This window comes from Penaeus monodon, chromosome 19 (assembly GCF_015228065.2).
Source record: "Penaeus monodon isolate SGIC_2016 chromosome 19, NSTDA_Pmon_1, whole genome shotgun sequence".
Lineage (NCBI taxonomy): Eukaryota > Metazoa > Arthropoda > Malacostraca > Decapoda > Penaeidae > Penaeus > Penaeus monodon.
In genome coordinates this window covers 12,996,193-12,998,337 of record NC_051404.1, presented here as the reverse complement: position 1 = coordinate 12,998,337, position 2,145 = coordinate 12,996,193, and the positions used below count along the sequence as shown (strand labels likewise).

Genomic DNA, 2,145 nt, shown 5'->3' with positions numbered 1-2,145 from the left:
TGTTGTGAATACGTAAAGGGATATTTTGGTTTTGTATGTGGGATTTATGGAAATTTATTTATTGAAATATATGCCATTGTAATGTCAGGTTGTTGACGTACGTGCATCGAAGAAAAAAGTTTGCCGACCATATTAGTCATCGCTTAATAAAAACTGCATTTATATAAAAACAAAAATGTTACACTGGATAATAGGCCTTTCTCACGTGCTTTGCCACCAGGTAAGTTTTTGCATGACGTTGTACTATTAAGATCTATAACACTTTAATACTAAAGTCTTTGTGTATTAAATTACTTAGTTGTAACAAGTAGTAGCTGCACTCTATATTTCCCTGAAAGAAAACCAAAAATAATTTTAAAAGATTGAAGGAAATTCACGAGTAACCACAGTTGAACAGTAACACATCTTCCAAAGAAACTAACATGGACATTGAACTAGGAAAGGAAAAGATCTCAAGATTACCATAATCAAACATAACGGATCGAATCCCCAGCTACAACGCCATTCAGTGGTATTTAACACGTGAAATGTGATAAGGGTCATGTGCTGTGTTCTCACGAGTCTGCCTGCATTCCCCATGTTTTACCAATAGGAAAGTACAAGCACGGTATTTTCAATTTGGTCATATTCTTATTTAGCGATTTGGAGGCGATGAATGTAGACCTAAAGGAGACAATTCTTCTCTAAGTGTACCTATGGAACTACGGCTTGTACTTTCCAACGACCCGTTATATAAACAGGCAAATTGTCTTGCGCATTCCTTGTATTTTACTCCCTGGAATTAACACATTGCCAAAAGTACACAGACAGGTACCTAATGGATAAATCAATACAGTCCATATTGGCATGTAGCAAATACCAGCACCCAGTAGAGGAGTTCAAATTAAGCCTGAAAAATGGCATGTTGAAGAAAATGCAATGTAGGTTGTACGAAGGTTTGAACCTAAGCAAAGTGGTGAGTAAATGTGTCGTGGTTTATTATTTTGTCCAGGTTGAATAGAACGATTAATATTTCACTTTGCTCCAAGATCCAGTGAATATAGAAAAAAAGGCGGAGAGAAGAAAATGCAAACATTTTCCTTAGTAGAATCTAGCAAGTGCCGCTCATCTATAACAATTAAAATAAATACGTTACTAATGATTAAAACACTGCATCGGAAACACAATGAAGTAACATCTCAGACACTAGAACATGAGCTCCAGCTTTTTATTTCTAAGCCTAAAGGAAACGGGAAAACCTTCTGTTTTACATGTTTATTTCCTCTCTCCCACTGGCATTTCTTCAATAATCACACGTCTGTGCCAACTGTAACTTCTAGAGGTTCCTTTTGCATTACTGTTTACAATGTTATTCGTGTATGTTGAGACGCACAGATGTACTTTACTCTCTCACTCTCGGTTTTCTCCATCTGCAGCCTCCTAGTCCCCACAATTAGCCCAAATCCTTTATGTCTCGATAAACCTAGCTTCGAAACATACACTAGCCGATACTGAGTCAATAAGACACAACATTTACCAACTTATTCCAAGCTTTTGTATAAGCACGATCATTTGGATTTGTTATTTGATTACCGGCCTCTAATTCGCATTTCGTTCTTGCAATATAGCGAGTGATGTGTTTTACTGGAAAATGTTAGTGACCTCTGTTAGTGACCTCTGTATCAAAATGCTTTATTCAGGTTATTTGATTTTGACTTGTCTTTTTTCCAGGCTATGACAACGAACGCCTATTCTGTGAGGTAAGTGATTTCCATGGCATTGTTGGCTCCGGAACGAGTATTTGGAGAACAAATATGCATTCACATAAATGGAATTGTACAATTCATGCTACACATGTACAAATTTGTATGGAGATGTAAAATCAAGCTTTTCAACAATAAGCATATCATATTTACGATTTTAATTGTGATTAGTTAAAAGCCATTTGTTTATTTGCAAACGAAAGTATACTTTTCCACTCTGTTTACATGCAGTACTGAATCACTTATTCAGATAGTGCAAATATTAACTGATTAACTTATTTGCTTAAATGTTTACATATTCCGTATTTGCTTGGTGCTACATGATAAACAGATCTATACATATCTCTCATTGAAAGAGGTTGAAAGGTAAACTTGTAATTGTAACGTATAGTCAGTCTGTCTC

The 2,145-nt window shown here is 35.8% G+C and overlaps 1 protein-coding gene across 1 annotated transcript in view; it reads left to right on the top strand.

The window, feature by feature from the left end:
- Positions 1–43: 43 nt before the first annotated feature.
- Positions 44–2,145, top strand: part of LOC119585454 — a 3,378-nt gene continuing 1,276 nt past the window's right edge. Inside the window, exons 1-2 of the mRNA XM_037934103.1 lie at positions 44–220; positions 1,711–1,739. Of these exons, the coding sequence (XP_037790031.1) occupies positions 176–220; positions 1,711–1,739 (74 nt within the window). The 5' untranslated portion in view covers positions 44–175. The remainder of the gene's footprint in view (positions 221–1,710; positions 1,740–2,145) is intronic.